At 35.6% G+C, this 22,318-nt stretch overlaps 1 protein-coding gene across 4 annotated transcripts in view; it reads left to right on the top strand.

Annotated features, from left to right (window-relative positions):
- Positions 1–22,318, top strand: part of PIBF1 (progesterone immunomodulatory binding factor 1) — a 360,124-nt gene that overhangs the window by 104,236 nt on the left and 233,570 nt on the right. For all 4 annotated transcript variants that reach the window (XR_005211082.1, XM_037799988.1, XM_037799987.1 and 1 more), the window contains 3 exons: positions 4,466–4,574; positions 4,848–5,029; positions 6,337–6,462. Coding sequence is in view for 3 of the 4 variants with exons in the window: in XM_037799988.1 (XP_037655916.1) it covers positions 4,466–4,574; positions 4,848–5,029; positions 6,337–6,462 (417 nt within the window). In the remaining variant the exon portion in view is untranslated. The remainder of the gene's footprint in view (positions 1–4,465; positions 4,575–4,847; positions 5,030–6,336; positions 6,463–22,318) is intronic.

Below are 22,318 nucleotides of genomic sequence, written 5' to 3'. Positions count from 1 at the left end.
GATGTAAAAGACCTATACAAAGAAAACTACATAACTCTACTAAAAGAAATAGAAGGGGACCTTTAAAGATGGAAAAATATTCCATGTTCATGGATAGGAAGGCTAAATGTCATTAAGATGTCAATTCTACCCAAACTCATCTACAGATTCAATGCAATCCCAATCAAAATTCCAACAACCTACTTTGCAGACTTGGAAAAGCTAGTTATCAAATTTATTTGGAAAGGGAAGATGCCTCGAATTGCTAAAGACACTCTAAAAAAGAAAAACGAAGTGGGAGGACTTACACTCCCTGACTTTGAAGCTTATTATAAAGCCACAGTTGCCAAAACAGCATGGTACTGGTACAAAGATAGACATATAGATCAATGGAATCGAATTGAGAATTCAGAGATAGACCCTCAGATCTATGGCCGACTGATCTTTGATAAGGCCCCCAAAGTCACTGAACTGAGCCATAATGGTCTTTTCAACAAATGGGGCTGGGAGAGTTGGATATCCATATCCAAAAGAATGAAAGAGGACCCCTACCTCACCCCCTACACAAAAATTAACTCAAAATGGACCAAAGATCTCAATATAAAAGAAAGTACCATAAAACTCCTAGAAGATAATGTAGGAAAACATCTTCAAGACCTTGTATTAGGCGGCCACTTCCTAGACTTTACACCCAAAGCACAAGCAACAAAAGAGAAAATAGATAAATGGGAACTCCTCAAGCTTAGAAGTTTCTGCACCTCAAAGGAATTTCTCAAAAAGGTAAAGAGGCAGCCAACTCAATGGGAAAAAATTTTTGGAAACCATGTATCTGACAAAAGACTGATATCTTGCATATATAAAGAAATCCTACAACTCAATGACAACAGTACAGACAGCCCAATTATAAAATGGGCAAAAGATATGAAAAGACAGTTCTCTGAAGAGGAAATACAAATGGCCAAGAAAACATGAAAAAATGTTCAGCTTCACTAGCTATTAGAGAGATGCAAATTAAGACCACAATGAGATACCATCTAACACCAATTAGAATGGCTGCCATTAAACAAACAGGAAACTACAAATGCTGGAGGGGATGTGGAGAAATTGGAACTCTTATTCATTGTTGGTGGGACTGTATAACGGTTCAGCCACTCTGGAAGTCAGTCTGGCAGTTCCTTAGAAAACTAGATATAGAGCTACCATTCGATCCAGCGATTGCACTTCTCGGTATATACCCGGAAGATCGGAAAGCAGTGACACGAACAGATATCTGCACGCCAATGTTCATAGCAGCATTATTCACAATTGCCAAGAGATGGAAACAACCCAAATGTCCTTCAACAGATGAGTGGATAAATAAAATGTGGTATATACACACGATGGAATACTGCGCGGCAGTAAGAAGGAACGATCTTGTGAAACATATGACAACATGGATGAACCTTGAAGACATAATGCTGAGCGCAATAAGCCAGGCACAAAAAGAGAAATATTATATGCTACCACTAATGTGAACTTTGAAAAATGTAAAACAAATGGTTTATAATGTAGAATGTAGGGGAACTAGCAGTAGAGAGCAATTAAGGAAGGGGGAACAAGAATCCAAGAAGAACAGATAAGCTATTTAACGTTCTGGGGATGCCCAGAAATGACTATGGTCTGTTAATTTCTGATGAATATAGTAGGAACAAGTTCACAGAAATGTTGCTATATTGTGTTACTTTCTAGGGGTAAAGTAGGAACATGTTGGAAGTTAAGCAGTTATCTTAGATTAGTTGTCTTTTTCTTACTCCCTTGTTATGCTCTCTTTGAAATGTTCTTTTATTGTATGTTTGTTTTCTTTTTAACTTTTTTTTTCATACAGTTGATTTAAAAAAGAAGGGAAAGTTAAAAAAAAAAAAGAAAAAGAAAAACAAGGAAAAAAAAAAAAGATGTAGTGCCCCCTTGAGGAGCCTGTGGAGAATGCAGGGGTATTCGCCTACCCCACCTCCATGGTTGCTAACATGACCACAGACATAGGGGACTGGTGGTTTGATGGGTTGAGCCCTCTACCATAAGTTTTACCCTTGGGAAGACGGTTGCTGCAAAGGAGAAGCTAGGCCTCCCTATATTTGTACCTAAGAGTCTCCTCCTGAATGCCTCTTTGTTGCTCAGATGTGGCCCTCTCTCTCTGGCTAAGCCAACTTGAAAGGTGAAATCACTGCCCTCCCCCCTACGTGGGATCAGACACCCAGGGGAGTGAATCTCCCTGGCAACGTGGAATATGACTCCCGGGGAGGAATGTAGACCCGGCATCATGGGACGGAGAACATCTTCTTGACCAAAAGGGGGATGTGAAAGGAAATGAAATAAGGTTCAGTGGCAGAGAGATTCCAAAAGGAGCCGAGAGGTCACTCTGGTGGGCACTCTTACGCACACTTTAGACAACCCTTTTTAGGTTCTAAAGAATTGGGGTAGCTGGTGGTGGATACCTGAAACTATCAAACTGCAACCCAGAACCCATGAATCTCGAAGACAGTTGTATAAAAATGTAGCTTATGAGGGGTGACAATGGGATTGGGAAAGCCATAAGGACCAAACTCCACTTTGTCTAGTTTATGGATGGATGTGTAGAAAAGTAGGGGAAGGAAACAAACAGACAAAGGTACCCAGTGTTCTTTTTTACTTCAATTGCTCTTTTTCACTCTAATTATTATTCTTGTTATTTGTGTGTGTGTGCTAATGAAGGTGTCAGGGATTGATTTAGGTGATGAATGTACAACTATGTGATGGTACTGTAAACAATCAAAAGTACAATTTGTTTATGACTGCATGGTATGTGAATATATCTCAATAAAATGATGATTTAAAAAAAAAAAAAAAAGATAAGCAGCAATCTCCAAATTCTGAGATGCTGATCCCTTTGTGTATAACCTGATCGGTCTCTAGAACATTAGGTATCTGTGTGACACCTGAAACTCAGAGCTAGAACTTGGCAGATATGAATGTCAGTATTAGCGCACACAGCAACTGTTAAAAAAACTGAAAAAGAGTCCAGACTTCAATTAGAGATATGAATGAAGCAGATCTGGTTAAGACTAGGGCAAATCGGGCCAAATGGTAGAGGATGATACTGACTGTGTTTTAAAACTTCATCTTCCGTATGAGACCAAGGGAAGAGATGTTTATTTTGTGCAGGATCTATATTTTCTAAACAATTTAACTTCTACAGTTAGTTTGTTCAAACACCATAATTACATGGAACTTTGAATAGGAAGTAAGATCTGATAGGCTTGTATAGGTTAGTGTGAAATAGCAACACATCCCAAAGTAATTTGGGCAAAGAATAAAAGTATATATGCAGGGTCCCCCTGAATTGCTGGGGGAAAATGCAGAAGTGTTGGATTCCTCACCTGGGTTGTTGCTGATGCTTTCACAAACATTGAGGACTGACGGTTTGGTATGCCAAGCCTCTGTCTTGGGGCTTGCCCCTATGAAGCTTGTTACTGCAAAGGAGAGGCTAAACCTGCTTATAATTGTGCGTAAGAGTCCCCATCGTCCCCCCGCCCCGTACCTCTTTGTTGCTCAGATGTGGCTCTCTCTCTCTAGCTAAGCCAACTTAGCAGGTGAACTCATTGCCCTCCCCTCAGTATTAGCGCATACAGTAACTGGTAAAAAAAACTGAAAAAGAGTCCAGACTTCAATTAGAGATATAAATGAAGCAGATCTGGTTAGGAATAGGGCAAATCGGGCCAAATGGTAGAGGATGATACTGACTGTGTTATTGTGTCTATGTGGGACCTGACTCCCAGGGGTGTAAATCTCCCTGGCAATGCAGGGTATGACTCCCAGGGATGAATCTGGACCCGCCATCATGGGATTGAGAACATCTTGACCAAAAGGGGGTAAGAAATGAAACAAAATAAAGTTTCAGTGTCTGAGAGATTTCAAATGGAGTTGAGAGGTCACTCTGGTGGGCATTGTTATGCGCTATATAGCTATCCCTTGTTAGGTTTTAATGTACAGGAATAGCTAGAAGGAAATATCTGAAACTATCAAACTCCAACCCAGTAGCCCTGACTTTTGAAGATGATTGTGTAACTATGTAGCTTACAAGAGGTGACAGTATGATTGTGAAAACCTCATGGATCACACTCCCTTTATCCAGTGTACACATCCATACACTGGATATCCATCCATACACTGGATAAAGGGAGTGTGATCCATGGTAGGAAAGTGGGGACAAAAACTAAATGAAAAATAGGGTGGGGGGGATGATTTGGGTGTTCTTTTTTATTTTTATTTTTTATTCTTATTCTGATTCTTTCTGGTATAAGGAAACTGTTCAAAAATAGATTGGGGTCATCAGTCCACAACTATATGATGGTATTGTGAACAGTTGATTGTACACCATGGATGATTGTATGGTATGTGAATATATCTCAGTAAAACTGAATTTTAAAAATATGTTTATGTTTACATATGTATTTTAATTGTATTTTAATAGTGAACGTGATGCACTTGAACAGGAAATAATTGAGTTAAGGAGAAATCATGAAATACTTGAAGCCTCTTATAAAACTCAAATTAAAGAAAGAAGTGAATTATCAAAAGAGGTAAGCTTATATAGAGAGAATCACTTGTATTTTATTTTACAATGCTAGTGGAAAAATAATCCAGGGCAGAATTGTGGGAGGGACATTTTCCTTTTTGATATAGTTGCCAGAAAGAAGGGACTTGCTTGGAAAAGTATAAGGGTAAGCATTAGCCCTTTCTAAAAGGAGAATTTTTATGTGGTGAGTGAAAGCACAAATGAAAGAAAAGAATAGTCAGCCTTGAAAAGTAAGATGAGATTGCTCTGTACACTGTCTGTCTCTACGTATATTTAGGTAACCACCTTACAGCAGACCGTTACTTTACTGCAAAAGGATAAAGATTATCTCAATCGCGAAAACATGGAACTTAGTGTTCGTCGTGCCCATGAAGAGGATCGCCTTGAAAGACTTCAAGCACAGCTCGAAGAAACCAAAAAGGCTAGAGAAGAGATGTATGAAAAATATGTAACATCCAGGCAAGATTTACATTATTTTCCATATAAAAATGTATAAATTAACAACACCTTCTTTGAGGAAGCTCTTGACTAAGGGAAGAGTAGTGATTTCTTGTTTTAGGTCTGTAGGACAATATTAAGATAATACTTCATTTTATTTCCTTAGACGATAATCTTATTCTGGTTAATTTTTTTTAAGACATTGTGTTTTACAACCACCAAATGCCTATTTCCTTTAGGTTGGGGTGTAGATAGTAAATTATTTGTTGATGACATAATCTTTTTAATTCCCAAAGACTAAGATCTCTATATAAACATTTTTGAAGGAAAATCTTACATCATAAGGAGCCTGGCTATGCTGACCCTTTCTAGACTGAGATTTAAAAGAAGAATTAGGAGGCAGTATTGTGTACAAAGAATCAGATTCCTTGCATTTGAATCCTGCCTTTTCTTTTTGACTAGATTTTTAAGCTTGGCTAAGATGTCAACTTTTATCCATCCTCAGTTTCTTTCTCTATAAAAAGGGAAAGATAGCCACAACATAATAGAATCCATAGGAGATTTAAATGCAGACATGAAGCTTTAATACATTGCCTGGGAAATAGTAAGCTCTCAAAAAATATTACATTATCATATTATTTTTAATATTGCATATTCATATATGATCCATTTATTTTATTAGAGGTCCTTATATATTAATAGCTCTTACAGTTCTTGGCTTTTAGTTTTATCAACATATCAAAAACTCTTAACAAAATCTAAATTTTATCCTTTAACACTTCATATATTCCTAACTTTTTCCCTGGCCGGTAGTTTTTTTTCATCAGTTTGTGCTCTTCTTGATAATAATCCCATGTAGTGCTTTGACTTTCTAAGAGACCACAGTGGCCTTGTAAAGAGTCAATTACATTGAGTCATTTTGTATCTATATATTTGTTGGAATTATTTGCCTGTCAACATGCAGTATACAAGATTATTGTTTTTAAATGAAGGACATTTCAAAGCATCAGTTTTCAGGCGTTTGCCCATATGCATTAAAAGCTATTTTTAAAATATTTCTAAAGATGAGTAAATATTCTAAATGAATTACTAACATTTTATATAGCAATTAATTCTTTTAGGTAAATATGTTTAACAAGTTGAGATCTTAGATGGAACTAGTTTGGGACAATATTTTTAGGAATTATAAAACTTTAAATCCAATTGCTCAGTTTTTTAAAGTAATATACAGAGCGTATTGACATAAGATATTAAAATCTTACATGAAAGGGAAAAGCCTATTTGTTTTACAAAGAAAATTCATGGATATATCTTTTGACTCTTTGCAGAGACCATTATAAAACAGAATATGAAAATAAACTACGTGATGAACTAGAACAAATCAGATTGAAAACTAATCAAGAAATTGATCAACTTCGAAGTGCCTCTAGGGAAATGTATGAAAGGGAAAACAGGTAAAAAATAAAGAGAAAGTAGAATGCATGGAGTTTTTATTTCTCTTTGTTTGGAGGTTGTAAGTTTTACTGAAATTAATCTCTTTCTATGAGGTATGCCTTTTTTAATACATTAAAGAAAACCTGTCATAAATCCAAATCCAAGTAAAATGGGAACATTAAAGTTCCAAGATTTTTGATAGCCAGAGTAGAACAAAGTGTATCAGACCTTAGGCCCCTTTACCCTGGTAATCTTTTTGCCTTTACCTGAGTTCAGGGTGGAGATGAAAAGGAATTTGGAGAGTAACAAGAGATACCAGTAGTTCTTTTTGTAACATGCCAATGATTTCTTCTGGAAACTTTTTAAAATTGGAAGAGTAATATGAAATGTTACGTGTGCCTCACTTAACTGCTGGCTTTGAAAGATGTCATACTGGGTAATTCTGAAGAAGTGTCGTTTTATTCATGCAGTTATATTTAGATGAGTAGGTTAGTGGTTGGCAGTACTATGGGGCAATAAATGCTACTTATTACAATAGCAATGTACCATCATTATAGTTAATGTGGTTTTTGAAAGTTTACATTTTAAGGGGAAAGGTATTTTGAAACTGACTTCATCGTCATATTCAATTTATCAGCATTGGTTTGAGAGTATGATATTTTAGATGTTGTCAGTGAGAATTTAAACCAGAATTAAATAATCTATAATTAGCACTGTAACATGTCATTTCTACTAGGAGTATACTAACAGAAAATTTTGGGTTTCTACCCCTCAATTCCAGAGGAAAAAGCTACTCTATTAATGTAGTATTCGTAAGCTGACCACTACTAGAAGAAATACCTAAGAACTGCATGTGTGGAATTATCCTTTGGGTATTAAGTCAACAAAGAAAAATTTAAATCACTATTAAATTGTTATTTTAATACAGCAGATTGGAGGAGATTTTTATGATAACACTGAAATCCTTTTGAGCGGTATGATTTTCTTCTTGGGCTTCTTTTGCACGTATTTGTGATAAGGGAAAACAATTTATGACAATTTTTTTTAGGGTATGTGCTTGGTATAATGTACACACGAGTTACATGAAAAATCAAATCATTATTTTACTTGCAAATTTAGCATGCAAAGATTTTTATCTACTTGTTTGATCATTTTCTTAAGAGTCTGAATAGAAGTATATGCCCAAGGAAATTAATGTAGATTTGTAAACACTGAACAAGAAAGAAATCATTCAATTATATATTTAACAAATATTTACTGATTATCTTCTTCTGACAGCATTGTTCTTTCTCTTCTTTGAGCTTTGAATTGTGATGTGGTCATAATTTAAGATTCTATTGATGAGGAAAATGGCAAAAAACTTTATAATGTAAAAACTCTGTTTATTTAGTGTTGTATTATCAGTAAACAGAACAAATACATGCTTTGAGCACCAGCAAAGCAGGGACAGGACAAAAAAAATATATATATATATATATATATTAATTTGTGGTATGTTACATTAATTTTTAAAAGTTTTCATCCTGGGAAAAATAAAAATACTTTGAGTTTCCTTATACTTAGTTGATATTTTAGTATTTGTATTTTGAATTATCAGTGAGAGCATAATAATCTTTTTCTGTGATCAAGGCCTCTGGGGTCCTAAGCTAGCCTTCATAAGTTGAATCCTAAGAAGATATTTTTCAAGAGAGCTTAAAGGAATTTTAGACCCCTGTTTAAATAAGACTGTTTTTTAGTCTGGTTACTTTGTTGTGAATATTGTCTATTTTAATCTTGTATATGTTTGCATGTGTGTATGGAAAATAAAAGATATTCAGAAAAGTCCATCTTTAAAAATGTACATTTAACAAATAATATCTTTGCTGGTTTGGAGCTGTTGTGTACCCCAGAAAAGACTATGTTCTTTTAATCCATTCTTGTGGGTGCAGACCTGTTGTTGGGTGGGACATTTTGATTAGGTTGTTTTCATGAAGATGTGACCCAGCCCATTCAGGGTAGTTTTTGATCCTTTATCGGACTCCTTTAAGAGAGCTCACAGACAGAGAAAGAAAGCTTAGAAAGAAAATGCCCCTGGGGAAGCAAGAAGAACCCACAGGAACTGAGAGAACCATTCTGAAACCACCACCCAGGAGAGAAGGACTGGCAGATGTCACCATGTGCCTTCCCAGGTGACAGAGGAACCCTGGATGCCAGCAGCCTTTCCTCACAGAAGGTATCTTCCTCTTGATGCCTTAGTTTGGACATTTTCATGGCCTTAGAACTCTAAATTTGTAACCTAGTAAAACCTCATTAAAAAAGCCAACCCATTTCGGGTATATTGCATTCCAGCAGCTTTAGCTAACTAAAACAATATCAAATTAAATCCCTGTTTTATCACCACCCAAATCAAGAAGTAGAACATCGCCAATGCCACAGAAATATAATGGAGACCCTTCTTGCTCCTTTCCCATAAAGTTGACTACTGTTTGGTCTTTAATGCTGATCACTTTTTTGCTTTTCCTTATGCTATCATCTAAATTGTCACTACATATGCATCTCTAAAAAACATAGTTTGGTTTTGCATGTTATATTTGTATGTTCTAGATGGAATCATGCTGTATGTATTATTTTCTGATTTCTTTCACATAACGTTATGATTTCAAGATTCATTGCTTCTGCATTTCATTGCTTATCATGTTGGTAACTAAGTATGCCATTTTTATGAATGTGCATGCTTAGGGAAGCAGAGTCATTAGGAGATTGGAGAGATATACATGTAGAGAAATTAAAGACTTCCAAAGACATTCATCTTTTTCAAAATTTTGCTTGGCCCTAGCCCTATCTACATTAGGAAAGAAGGATGGTATAACATATGACTACTTGCTCATACACCCCAAAATGCAGGTTAAAAGCAGAGATTTATACCTACCATATGCTAAGCTTTATGCTAGAAAATTTATATATGAGCTCTGATGTAATTCTCAGAGCAACAAATTCATCTAGCAGATATTTATTGAGACTTAACCTATGCTAGATGCCAGAGCTATAGAGTTGACCTTTGCCTTCATGAAGCTGATAGTCTAATGAAGGACAAAGACAAAGATAGAAACAATTTTCATAAGTATAATGACAGTGGAAAAAATTACAGTGTGCAAAGGGTGAGAACACGTAGACTTAAGGTGTACCCAATGCAGCCTTGGGAGGAATCAGGGAAGACTTCACAAAGGAAGAAATACCCATGTTGACACCTGTATGATGACTAAGAATAAGACTACAGGTTGAGGGAGGGAAGGGAATGGGAGGACTGTGCAACATATTTAAAAACCTGGAGGCAAGACAAAATGAAGCTTTTGAACAAATTAAAAATGGCTAAGCATAGACTGAGAGGCAGAGAATAGTATGAGATGAACCAGAGGAGGGAAACAGGCCCAAATCATGCATTTGGATCATTTTCTAAGACCAACTGGGAAAAACTGAAAGACTTTCAGAAGAGGAGTGATAAGATCCTCATTATTGGGTATATACTTGGAAGAACTGAGAGCAGGGATACCAATGGACATTTGCGCACTGGTGTTTATGGCAGCAGTATTCACAATTTGGAATGGGCGGAGATGGCCCTAAGGGTACATCCACCGATAAATGCAATGGTGAACTGTGGTATATGCATACAATAGAATATTGAGCGGCTGCAAGAAGGAAGAAGTTGTGAGGCATGCAACTAGGTGAATGGATATTGAGAAGGGCATTTTGAGTGAAATAAGCAAGAAACAAAAAAACAAACATTATAACACTTCACTAATACATACTAACTATCAAGTGCAAACTCTGAGAATTGAATCTTAAAGCACAGGTTATCAGCAAAATACTTATTGTAAAAGTCCCTAGTTGTAAGCTTTTACAGCAGTCACAGCTATTCCTGAGTTGTAATGCTTATCTCTTAAGTTCTGAGATGCTGAGCTCTTTGTGTAGAACCTCGTTGGTCCCTGGAACTCCAAGTATCTGTACGATACTTGAGACTCAGAGCTTGAGTTTGGCAGCTATGAATGTCAGTATTACCCCATACAGCAACTTAAAAAAGCTGAAAAAGAGTTCAGATGTCAGTTAGCGATATGAATGAAGTGGATCTGCTCAGGGCTAAGGCAAATTAGACTAAAGGGTAAAGGACAATATTGACTGTTTTAAAACTTCAACTTCTGTGTGAGACCAAAGGAAGAGATGTTTATTTGGTGCAAAATCTCTATTTTCTGAGCATACTAAATAATTTAACTTGTACAGTCAGTTTATTCAAACACCATAATTACATGGAACTTTGAATAGGAAGTGAGATCTGGTTGGTTTGTACATATTAGTGTGAAACCCTGATACATCCCAAAGTAATTTGGGCAGAGAATAAAAAATATTTGCAAAGCCCCCCTGAAGAACTGAAGAAAAATGTGGAAATATTAAACTTCCCCACCTGGGGAACTACTGATATTCTCACAAGCATTGGGGACTACCAATTTTGAAGGCTAAGCCCTCAATCTTGGGGCATTCTCTGTGAAGCTTGTTACTGCAAAGAAGAGGCTAAGCCTGCTTATAATTGTGCCTGAGTCTCCCCCAGAGAACGTCTTTTGTGAGTGCAAAGTAAAAGTTCCTGAAGGAAATTAAAAGTGCTACTCCAGTGAACACATGAATGATAAGAAAACAAAACAGCATTATTGCTGACATGGAAAAAGTTTTAGTAGTCCGGATAGAAGATCAAACCAGCCACAACATTCCCTTAAGTCAAAGCCTATTTCAGATCGAGGCCCTAACTCTCTTCAATTCTGTGAATGCTGAGAGGTGAGGAAGCTGCAGAAGAAAAGTTTGAAGCTAGCTGATGTGGCCTCTCTCTCTCTAAGCCCACCTGGCAGGTAAACTCACTGTCATACACCCTACGTGGAACATGACTCCCAGGGGTGTAAATCTTCCTGGCAACTTGAGACGTGACTTCTGGGGATAAGCCTGGACCCTGCATCATGGGATTGAGAAAGTCTTCTTGACCAAAAGGGGGAAGAGAAGTGAAACAAAATAAAATTTCACTGGCTGAGAGATCTCAAATGGAGTTGAGAGGTCATTTTGGTGGTGATTCTTATGTGTTATATAGATATCCCTTTTTGGGTTTTAGTGTTTCGGAATAGCTAGAAAGAAATACCTGAAACTGTTGAATTGCAACCAAGTAGCCTTGATTCTTCGAGACGGTTGTATAATTATGTAGCTTACACGGTGTGACTGTGTGATTGTGAAAACCTTGTGGTTCACACTCCCTTTATCCAATGTATGGACACATGAGTAGAAAAGCGGTAACAAAAATTAAATGAATAATAGGGGGGATAGGGGCTGGGGTATTTGGGGTATTCTTTTTTTCTTTGGAGTAATGAAACTGTTCAAAAATTGATTTTGGTGATGAATGAACAACTATATGAATGTAGTGTGAACAACTGATTATTCATCCACACTGGATGATTATTATAGAGTATGCAAATATATCTCAGTAAAACTGAATTTATGAAATAATAAGGTTTGAAAGTTGAAATGACTCTGATCTATGGACTGCAGAATGGATGTGTTAGCAGGCATGGAAATACTAATCTTGTACATCTCCATCAGAACTCTTGGGTGACGAGATATGTTGTCAATGAGCAGTAATATTTTGAAAAAAATCTTTTTTTCTGAGCAGTAGGTCTCAACAGTGGGATTAAAATATTTAGTAATCCATTTTGTAAACAGATGTGCTGTCATCTAGGCTTTGTTGTTCCATTTACAGAGCACAGGCAGAGTGGATTTAGTATAATTCTTAAGGACCCAGCATTTTCGGAATGATAACTGAGCATTGGCTTAAACTTAGTCACCAGCTGCATTATCTTCTAACGAGAGAGTCAGCCTGTCTTTTGAAGCTTTGAAGCAGGCATTGACTTCTGTCTTGCTATGAAAGTGCTAGATGGCATCTTCCAGTAGAAGGCTGTTTCATCTACATTGAAAATCTGTTGTTTAGTATAGCTAATGTTATCAATTATTTTAGCTAGACCTTCTGGATAACTTGTTGCGGCATCTATATTAGTATTTACTGCTTCACCTTGCACTTTGATGTCATGGAGATAGCTTTTTTCCTTGAACCTCATTACCCAGCCTCTGCTAGCTTTAGACTTTTCTTCTGCAGCTTCGTCACCTCTCTTGGCTTTCATAGCATTGAAGAGAGTTAGGGCCTTGCTCTGAAATAGGCTTTGACTTAAGTGAATGTTGTCAGTGGTTTGATCTTCTATCCAGACTACTAAAACTTTCTCCATGTCAGCAATAAGGCTGTTTTGTTTTCTTATCATTCATATGTTCACTGGAGTAGCACTTTTAATTTTCTTCAGGAACTTTTTCTTTCCATTTACAACTTGCTATTTGTTATGAGAGGCCTAGCTTTCAGCCTGTCTCAGCTTTCGACATGCCTTCCTCACTAAGCTTAATCATTTCTAGCTTTTGGTTTAAAGTCAGAGACTTGTGACTCTTCCTTTCACTCGAACACTTAAAGGCCCTTATAGAGTTATTAAATGGCCTAATTTCAATATTGTTGCATCTCGGGGAATAGGGAGGCCTGAGGAAAGGGAGAGAGATGGGGGGAAGTCCGATAGGTGGAGCAGTCAGAACACGTACATTTATCGATTAAGTTCACCTTCTTATATGGGCAGTTTTTGGTGCCCCAAAATAATTGCAATAGTAACATCAAAGATCACAGATCACCATAACAGATATAATAATAATGAAAAAGCTTGAAATATTGCAAGAATTACCAAAATGTAACATGGAGACATGAACTAAGCACATACTGTTAGAAAAATTGCACCGACTTGCTCAATGCAGGGTCGCCACAAACCTTCAATTTTTAGAAACACAGTATCTGTGAAGCACCATAAAGCTAAGCACAATGAAACAAGGTATGCTGGCATAATCGTTTTGAGAATTTCTTAATTTTTTAGTTATTATTAAGAAAAAAAGTCCTTGAAAATGCATCCCATGGTGACATATTAGCCCCTATTCTCTAAGGTAGTTAGTGGTGGGTGGGCGAAGCTGTGGGGGGAAACAAAAGGCAGAGCCATTTCTAGAAGCAGGGAAGCTAAAAGTGAGTCTCCATGTCTTCGGTATTGTTCTGGATACACCTAACCAGGAGATTCCTGGAATTAGGTTTGCTGCCCTGGAAGCCCCATCTATAAACACTGACTGACCCATAGACACTGAAGCTAGAGTGGACAATTGCCACGAGGTGGTGCCAAACTGCAGCCTGGTCAGGATGAATTTCAGTCTCAAGGAGACTCCTGGCCATCTAGTTACACATCATTTTATTAACTTTACAGTGATCCAATCCTGGATTTTATGTGACTGACTCTTTGGGTTGTACTTTCCTTGTGAAAGGATTTAATTGTGGTTAGAATTTGTATCCCACTAGTCTTCAACAAGGTAAAAATAAATTGTAAATTCTTTCTTTTGAAATTTTATAACTTAAAATGACTAAGGAAAATGATTTTAGTGTTCCTTGTTATAAAGCGTGAATTTCAGAACAAGTGTAAGTATTTAAATATCTTTGTGTCTGATTAATCACTTGCTTTGGGCTTAAATGTATACTTGTGTCAATTCTTTGTATCTGTCAAAGTATGCTGTTACAATATGAGCTAAAATGGATAAAGTACTTACCCTTGCATATTTGTACTTTGTCTCCTTACTGTCCCCCAGTAAACATTTTAAGAGTGACATTAAATTAAGATTAGAGAAATATGTTTTGCCTTTAATTTGCTTTTTGTAAATTGGAGGATATTAAGAAAGTACTTTTATTTTTCTTTTCTTCATGTGGAAAAGAAAGCTGGAACTCATGCCAGCCAATCTTGGTATCTGCCATTGCAGTCATACTAGTAGTTCATGAAGTTAAGGGGTTGAGAGGGAAGAGGAAGAGGACAGAAGTTATTAAAAACTTAAGAAGAGGCAGAGATAAGCAAAGAAAAACCTTGAATATATGAATACATCAAAAATAATATAGTTGGAATTTTAACATGTATGTTCTGGCTCAATATGTGCGTTAGACTTCTTGTCTTTTTTGTACTTTATAGCTACTAAAAATGCCAGTTTGGGGCTGTGGAATATGATTGAAACTCACTCTGGTGGTGAGATTTATTACATAAATAACTTTTTGCTTAGGTATTATGTGACGGAAATGTTATGGACCCTCTTACATATTTGGAAGAAAAGCATTATTTGATGAGTGGGAGTATATTATGAAAGAGATTTGGATAAAAACACAAATCTTAAGTCCCAGCTCTACCACTGTTACTTAATATCCCTGAAGTTTAATTTTTTTTCTTTTTTAAATGAGCTAATAATACTTCACAGGTTGGCTTGTGCAGTCTAAATGAGGTGATATATCTGGAAAGAACAAAACTAAAGAAAATTGTAAATATGATAGTTATTTTGATACCTTTTGCCAATGTTTGGTACTTAAATTGTGTTGACAATTTAAGTAAAATGAGCATGATTGTAAAAGCCAACTGATAACATTATGGAATTGTTTATCATCATTAAATATCATTAAAACTATAAAATATATAATTATTCCTATGTGTATGTCTCCATCACATTTAGCCATTTCTCTTAAATGATGCAATATTGACATGGAGGGTCTGCATGTCATTTGTTTCTGTCTAAATTTCTACATAAAATGGCTAACTTATTTGTTTCCTGATTAGTAACTAAGATAATAATGTAAGGGAAGATAAATTCAGCTAATTAATGTTTTCCAGAAAGTAAAGCTGCTTTTTTCTCAAGTCTCATCATTGTAAATACAGACCTATTCTCAGAGCGGTATTGTAAAAAAGGATAATGATGAATTTGTTAGAGGTATTCATTATGCCTTTGTTACTGCACAGAATATGGATATTCAGATTTTAAATAGATTTACAATGTTTTTAAAGGAGGTCAGCTGCAAGGAAAAGGTGATCGAAAAGGTGCTTTTAAGTGTGAGTATTGCTTTAGTGATTATTTTCCCACCATATAATAAAACCATCTTGACTACAGTTTATCATCTTCCAAAAGTACTCAAGGATAAACCTTAATAATCAAAACTTGATATTTTTGTAGAATCTTGGAGTGCTATTAAACAATTTTGAATCTTGAATCTTAGTTTATTTACCAAGTTTAGTTGAGTATACATGGGGCATTACAGTATGTGAATTGGAACCAGTTTCTAGAGGCTTCATTAATCATTTTAAAAGTACATTAGAAGCCTAATTTCTTCCACCTATTCTCACATAATTTGGTTCTGAGTGCCCAGCCTGCCTCTGGACATGTCAGATATGAATTTTATTTCACCTGCTGTCTCTATAATGAACGACCATAGACAAGTCACTTAACCTTTGATTATCATTATAACAGGTTTATTTGGAGGAGTAAATGAAGTAATTCATTGAAAGCCTTTAGCAATGTACCTAGCACATAGCACTCAATAATTGAAATATCTAGAACGACAATGTCCATATTATGCAAGCAATATAGATCATTTTAATTTTCTAGTAGCTACATTTTTAAAAGTAAGAGAAAAAAGAGAAATTAACTTCAATAGTATTTTATTTAACCCAGTATATTTTAAATATTATTCTAACACAATTAACATAAAAAATTGTTAACGAAAAAAAGTGCATGTCTTCATTAGTACTTAAACAACAAAACATCTTTTGTTCATATCTTACCAGATATCTGTTTAATTTTTAAAGTTCTACTTTGTATTTGTAATTAGATTATTCTGAAAGTATATGACTTTGCAGATAATTTTCAATATCTTCTTAAATCATTATAGATGAATTTTTATTGTTAGCTATATTCTTTTGTTATTAACTATATTCTTTATGACTGTGATTACCACATGTGACATGTTCACTGTTTAATAAATAATAATTGAGTATTTCAAGGTGTATAGGGTGTTCCATATACCAAGCAAGATGAATTCAGGTTGTACAAGGAGTTAGGTTTACCTGCATTGTTTAGTTCATATGGTAATGGAGAAGGTTGGTAAAGATAAGATAGGGTCAGATTATACAAGATCCTTTTGTCAGTGGGGAGTTCTTGGAGGTTTTATACTAGGAAAGTGACATGATTTATTCTTTTTTTTTTCTTTTTTTAATGTAACCAAGATGCATTGTGGGGTGGATTATAGTTGAAAAGGTCTTGGAGGCAGAGATTGGTTAGGGGGCTTCTGTTTAGGTGAAGATGGGAGTTTAGGTGAAGATGAAAAATGGAACGAGAGTAAGAAGTGAAGTTAAAGAATATTTAGGTATTAAAATTGGCAAAACCTGATGACTGATTGGAAATGGGCAGCAGGAATGCCTGCACCTTTTCTAGTTTAATAGTTTGAGGGAGATAGATGATAAGGCATGGCACTTAATTCAGAGTTGCAGACAAGATTTAGAAAGGAAGATAATTAATTTCTGATCATTTACAGATGTGGCAGCTCTGACCAAGTCCAAAAGTGCTTGCCTGATATCACATAGCTTATTGCTAAAAATTTTTCTTTACTGTGCCCCAGATATTGCTCTCCTCAGCCCTCAAGTATTCTTAAGCTGCTGAAGCCCCTCCAGTATTCTCCATTTTCACCACTGTGCTATTACAAATGTTATCATTTTCTTCACCACTGTGCTATTACAAATGTTATTTTCTTTTTATACAATAAAAAATCTTGACACACACTGCTCTATTATTTTCTAAATGAACATTTTCATATTTTAATTTAGATTTTTGTATTTACGTAACATACTAACAATGTCTACTATTTATTGAGTGCCTATTATGCATCAAGCATTGTACTCAACACTTTTCATACATTTGTAGAGGGAATTAGATGGAATATTTTATGAGGTTGTTGGTATTAGTATCCCCATTTTGCAAATGAGGAAACTGGGACTCAGAGAACATGTGATTTGCCCATGATTACAGACATTTTAATTGGTAAAGCCAAATACGTCTGACTCTACAGCACAGTGCAGAGTCCCATTTTACCTCACAAGGCATTGAGATTTTATCAGTGAAAATTGATGAAAGATTTCTTACCAGAGCTGTAATTTTGTTGGTAATTTATTTAGAAGAAAAACTTGATCTTTTACAAGAGTTTGCAAATCCCTCTCTACACTTGGCTTGTTTTGGGTCATTCAAACTTTTATGAGCATTTATAATTTTGAAAATTAGTAGAAAGGCCTGTATTTTTCTATAAAAAATGGTATAATTTCTTGACAGAACCTATCTCTGACAGTATTCTCCTAAGGCCCACACCTTCTACTTGTGTACTAGAACCCATCCCCTCTCTCCTGTTCAGGATGTAACTCCAGCAGTTTTCCCTTTTGTCTCCTATACTGTCAATTTTCCCTTTGTACCAGATAATTCTCAACTATGTATAAACATGTTGTTATCTCTCCCATCTTTAAAAAGTCTTTTTTGTCTCCACTTCCCACTCTAGCCACTGCCCCATTTCTTTGCTCCCCTGTGCAGCAAAATTCCTGTAAAGAGTTTTATATACTCATTCTTTACTCCTGTTTTTAAAAATCTACTACTAAGCCTTTGCCCCCACACCACTCCCATAAAGCTGTTCTTATTCCAGCCCCCAGAGATCTTCATGTTGCTAAATTCAGTGGTCAGGTTCTCATTACTCATTTAACTTTACTTAGCAGCAGTATTTACACAGTTGATCACTCCTTACTTCTTGAAACCCAGTTAGAGGTTTATCTGTTAAAACAGAGTTAAATCTCTTCAGATGGAGGTGGGATGGCTTATTCCTCAAGCCAGACCATCAGGTTTATCTGGCGAAAAAGACTCAGCAGAATTTAGGGTTCAGTGTCTCTGCCATTGGCATTATCAGCCCATATGTCTCCATACCAATTTTCAGGATCCCATTCCTTCCCAATTAATACCCTCACTTTTTATAGCAGACACCCTGCAAGACTGGGAATTGAATTTGCACTGTTTCTCAGCTGCTCATACAATGAGACTCAGCATTTGGTTTTCAGAATTCTCAAATCTGCAACTATAAGAAATGATTGTCTTTTAGGGCACACATAGAAACTTTTCACATCCTAAATGAGGCACTTGAGAAGAGAATTTGAAGCCCTGAGTTTATCCTTTCCTTCCAACTTTGTCCAGCATATTTAGGAACAACCAGCCAACATCATTATACTCTTAACTTCACAGCATTCAACACTGTCATCCAGTGCCTTGCATTCATTTGCATAGGAGTAGCCAATGATGATACTTTGCTTATTCTATTGCCATTTCTCACCATGAACTATCAGTGCCTTCTTGATCATTGGAAATAGAGTCATTGGTGCCTTTTAATCTAATTGGATTAAATAACCAATTCTATAAACTCCAGAACCAACTCAGAAATCTCATCTTTAAGATTCTGTTTCTCAAAAACCACCCCCGATACCAAAATCTGAATTCATCAAGGTTCTCCAGAATTAGCAGAACCAACAGGATATATATGTAACTATTAAGAGATTTGTTATAGGAATTGACTTACATTACATGGGGATTGGCCAATCCAGATTCCAGAGGGCAGGCTGCTAGTTGGAAAGTCAATGAAGGTGACATTGAATTACTTAGGAGAAGCTGGCTGGCCAAAGTAGAAATAGAAATTTTTCTTTCTGACTACTGAAATTCTCGGTTCTCTCTTTAAGGCCTCCAACTGATTGATGCGGGACTCCTGTCATTGCTGAAGGCAGTCTCCTTTCTCAACGTAGATGTAATCATCCATAGATGTGGTCAACTGACTAATGATTTAAATCCATCTATGAAACCCCCTCACAATAACAATCAGACCAGTGCTTGCTTGACCAGACAACTGGACACCGTAGTCTAGCCAAGTTGACACATGAAACTAACTATCACAACTACCAACTAAAATTAAAAGATAAGGAAATGTAGCATGTTCAATCAACAATGACCTCAAAAAGCATCTACTTTTAAAATTCATAATTCCCCCCAAGAAATTTTATAAATAGAAGTTCCAGTTTGCTCTTCTTGTTTTTATGTCCTGTTTCATCCGCTTTTCAACCATCTCTGTTAATTGAAAGTAAAATTATAGTCATTGATTATAAACAGCAGATAATCCACTTGCAACCCTTTTATACCATTTTAAAAACAAAGGTGTCACGTATGGAAATGAGTAGTTTTATGTTTTGTACAGGAATAAGAATCTGGAGGTAGAGGTGATTAATTAAACACTTTCTCTGTAAATAAGCTTGTATAAATAGCCTGTTTCAATTCCTTTTTGTTCCAACTGGAAAAAATATATAGTCACTTTTTTAAACCAGAAATATTATAGGGAGGCAGGAGAAGAATGGGTTGCTTGGTTGACCCTGCTGAGCTCTTCCAACAACCATGCTTTTTTCACTGTTTTTTCTTGATAAATTTCAAGTTCTTAAGGCATTAGTGATGTTTATTCAAGCTAACACATGCTGTTGGTATTGACCAAGTCTGATTTGTTCCTATTTTGAAGGTTTCCTAATGTTTTTCTCATTCTTCTAACATTTTTATTACCTCTTTTCGGGTATGAATTTGGCCCATCAAAACCATGAAATTTATCTTATAGTAATAAGAAAATACATTCCATTCTATGTAGAAGTCTGTTGTTATGTACGTTTTGTAGTGAGGTTTTCAAGTTTCAGCTTTTGAGATACTTCTAGATAAGTTTATATGTATTAAATTGTCTGCTATACAAATGGCATATTCCATTTGAAATACTTCTATTTTATTATAATATTAACATCTTTTTATTTACAGAAATAATTAAGAACTCTTTTTTAAGTTTGGAGTTTGAATGCTATAATTTAAGTGACCATGTCTCCCAGTTGGGCCAAGAAAGTCCTGGTTTATGCCTGTTTCTCTGGTGTAATTAATAGTACCATGCATTCCAAAAAGTGCCCCACGTTGAAAAATACATTATTTGGACACTCTTTTAATACTAGGATACCCACTTTCCCTTTTTGTTTCATATAGGATTAATTGTGTTCTATTTTTCCTTTTCTTCTATCTTTTCCTCTCAGTCCACCTCCCCAAAGAAACATAGGGTGTATGGGAGAGGTATGTATGTGTTTTGGGAGGGTGAGGTTAGTAAAGAGACATGAGAAAGATCATGAAAAACCCCGTTTTAGAAGCAAATGTTAGCTTTATAAAAGCATTTCTATGGATGAAATATTCAAATTTTGTATTTTAAAACATTTATTATAATGTTGGCCTGTTGGCCTACTCCCAAAGTCTTTCTCTGTTATTACAACTACATTTGATTAAGTACTCAGTTTGAACTTTTAAAACTTGTGCTTCATTAGGTTGTACATGCTACAGATAGCTTCTATCAGTTTTTTAACTTTCTCTTTTGAAGAACATTTGAATTCCTGCTATTTTTTCTGTAATCATATTTGTGTTACATTCTCTAATGTATTTCACATTCAGAAATGGCTAATTTATTAGTTATATAACAGTTCTTATTTTATCTGTAGTAGGAATACAGTCCATCTTGTATTTTATCAAACCAGTCTAATTTTTAAAGAGAATGTTTTGTACTGTGGGCCCTAAAAGCAAGTGTGTAATATATTCACAGTTCTTTCAAGACTTATTTTTATTTAATTGTATCTGTGCTATGAAGTGATGATGTAACATTTATTTTCACATAATATTAAAATTTCCAGTTCTGTGAACTGGAGCCAAAATGTTTGGGTTCATATTTGGGGTCCATGTCCTGCTAGCTAAATGACATTATTCTGATACTTAACCTTTCTGGGTTTCAGTTGCCTCATTTATAAAAATGGAGGTACTAATACAACCTATACTTTGTGCGATTGTTTTGAGGATTAAGTGAGTTCTTATATGTAATATGCTTAGAACTGTTCCAGGCACAGGGTAAGCAATCTATATGTAGTTGTTATCATCATTATTAGTGGAAGAATACATTCAGTTTATCTCTCTAAGTAATTAACTTAAAAAGTTAAAAGTTCATTGAAGAATTGTCTCTTTCCCCGTTGAAAACAAATGGTGTTGTGAGAACTGAATATCCACATGCAAGAGAACACATGCAAGAGAATGAAGGTGGACCCCCTGCTCACATCAGATATAAAAATTAACTCAAAATGAACCAAAGACCTAATTATAAGAAACAAAACTATAAAACTCCTAGAAGTAAACATAGAGAAACATCTTCAGGACCTTGTGTTGGGCAGTGTTTTCTTAGACTTTACACCAAAAACACAAGCAACAAAAGAAAAAGGTAAATGGGGCTTAATCAAAATTAAAAACTTTTGTACATCAAGGGCTTTATCAATAAAGTAAAAAGACAACCTACAGAATGAGAGAAAATATTTGGAAATTCTGATAAGAGTTTAATATCCAGGATATATAAAGAAATCCTACAATTCAAGAACAAAAAGACAAACAACCCAATTTAAAAATGGGCAAAAGAATATATATTTCTCCAAAGAAGAGCTACAAATGGATAATGAGTACACAAAAAGGTGCTCTTGGCAGTTTTCTTGATCCCAACTTCTACCTTGATTAATTAAAAATAATTTTTTTTTAATTGCCCTTTTAAGGCTTATGTTGTCTGAAAGTATCATCTCCTAGTTACTCATTGGTGTTCACCTTCCAACCTTTTGGACCCTCTCTTTTCTTTATTGAGGACTAGCACCAAGTGTAATCTTTCACATCAAGTGGATGACTCATCTAACACCTTAGCCTCATATTTCCTTTACCCCTATGTGAATCGTCATCTCAGTTCTACTTCATTTAGCCACTCTAATGGTCAACACTGGATCTTGTTACTACTGAAATTCTTCCTCTGCAAGCACTGTTCTACCTCTGGATTACCATTCT

Source organism: Choloepus didactylus, chromosome 12, assembly GCF_015220235.1.
Source record: "Choloepus didactylus isolate mChoDid1 chromosome 12, mChoDid1.pri, whole genome shotgun sequence".
Taxonomy (NCBI): domain Eukaryota; kingdom Metazoa; phylum Chordata; class Mammalia; order Pilosa; family Megalonychidae; genus Choloepus; species Choloepus didactylus.
This window is presented reverse-complemented; position numbering and strand designations above follow the sequence as displayed.